This window comes from Eimeria mitis, genomic scaffold, assembly GCF_000499745.2.
Source record: "Eimeria mitis Houghton genomic scaffold, Emh_scaff259, whole genome shotgun sequence".
NCBI classification, from domain to species: Eukaryota; Apicomplexa; class Conoidasida; order Eucoccidiorida; family Eimeriidae; genus Eimeria; species Eimeria mitis.
In genome coordinates this window covers 15,243-16,777 of record NW_013570929.1, presented here as the reverse complement: position 1 = coordinate 16,777, position 1,535 = coordinate 15,243, and the positions used below count along the sequence as shown (strand labels likewise).

At 45.7% G+C, this 1,535-nt stretch overlaps 1 protein-coding gene across 1 annotated transcript; it reads right to left on the bottom strand.

Annotated features, from left to right (window-relative positions):
- Positions 1 to 490: 490 nt before the first annotated feature.
- EMH_0005760 (uncharacterized protein) lies at positions 491 to 1,528 on the bottom strand (the record flags this gene model as incomplete). The annotated part of the gene is made up of 1 exon (XM_013497295.1): positions 491 to 1,528. One exon carries the CDS (start codon positions 1,526 to 1,528, stop codon positions 491 to 493), a length of 1,038 nt encoding a protein of 345 aa, XP_013352749.1.
- Between the last annotated feature and the right edge of the window lie 7 nt (positions 1,529 to 1,535).

Below are 1,535 nucleotides of genomic sequence, written 5' to 3'. Positions count from 1 at the left end.
CTATATATATATATATATATATATATATATATATATATATATATATATAACGTAAATAAATAAATAAATAAAATAAACAAGAAAAAATAAATGAGGTAATTAGCTATACATAAAAAAATATAAAAATAAAAAAAAATTAATATAATTTAATGAAATAAAAATAATTTAATTAGTAATTTAAATAAATATAAAATAAATAAAAAAAAAAATAATAAATAAATAAATAAATAAATAAATAAATAAATAAATAAATAAATACAAATAAATGAAATAACAAACACAAATAAATTTAATTATATAAATAAAAATAAATTAAACAAAAAAAGAATTAAACAGAAACAGACAAACAAATAATATTAAATAAACAAAACAAAAACAAACAAAAAAAATAAAAAAAATAAATTTATTTTTATCTATCAACACAGAAACCACCGCTTCATCTTTCTCTCTAGGGTTTAGGGTTTAGGGTTTAGGGTTTAGGGTTTAGGGTTTACCGCCAGAGGAGTTTGAGTAGTTTCTGTGTAATTTTTTTAATTTGTTTTGCTGCTGTTTTTATAAACCCTGTCTTTGCTGCTGAACCCCGGGGGGCCCCCCGGGGGCCCCCCCCCACCCCTGCTGCTGGTCTCCTGTGGGGCCCCTTCGGCTCCTCTTGCTTGTGCTGGTGCTGCTGCTGCTGCTGCTGCTGCTGCTGCTGCTGCTGCTTGGGTGGGTGGGGAGATGCTGTGCTCTCAGATGGGGTTGAAGAGGGGCTCCGGGTTTGTGCTGCTGCTGCTGCTGCTGGTTCTGTTGCTGCTGCTGCTGCTGCTGCTGCTGCTGCTGCTGCTGCACTGCTTAGGAAGCGATATTGGTTGTTAGAGACGGATGACAAGCAAAATAAAAACTGCTGTTGCTGCTGCTGCTGCTGCAGTAGTTGCTGCAGCACGTGCTGCTGCTGGTGCTGCTGCTGCTGCAGCTGAGAGTGCCGCTGCAGCTGCAGCAGCATCTGAGTAGCTCCCCGCTCAACATGCCTGCTGCTGCTTCCTGCTGCAGTTGCTGCTGCTGTTGCTGCTGCTGCTGCTGTTGCTGCAGCAGCAGAGAGAGGCAACAAATGCTGCTGCTGCAGCGAAGAGTAATAGAAGCGCTGCAGTCTGCTGCTGGGGGCCCTGCTGCTGCTGCTAACACCCCAACCAGCTGTCAGTACCTGCTGCTGCAGGGGCCCTAGGGGGCCCCCTGGGGGGGCCCCATGAAGGGGGCCCCCGGGGGCCCCCTGAAGGGGCCCCCTACTTCGGGGTGTGTATAACTCGCACGGAGCTGCTAGGGCTCTGACTAGGGGTGGCAGCGGCGCTGCTGCTGCTGCTGCTGCTGCTGCTGTTGTTGCTGCTGCTGTTGCTGCTGTTGCTGCTGCTGCTGTTGCTGCAGCTTGGGAGGGTCGCGGTGTTGCAGTTGAGCCAGTGACAGCTGTTGCTGCTGCTGCTGCTGCTGCTGCTGTTGCTGCTGCTGCTGCTGCTGCTGCTGCTGCCCTGCCGCCGCAGGCGAGGGCTGAGTTCATTGTGTTA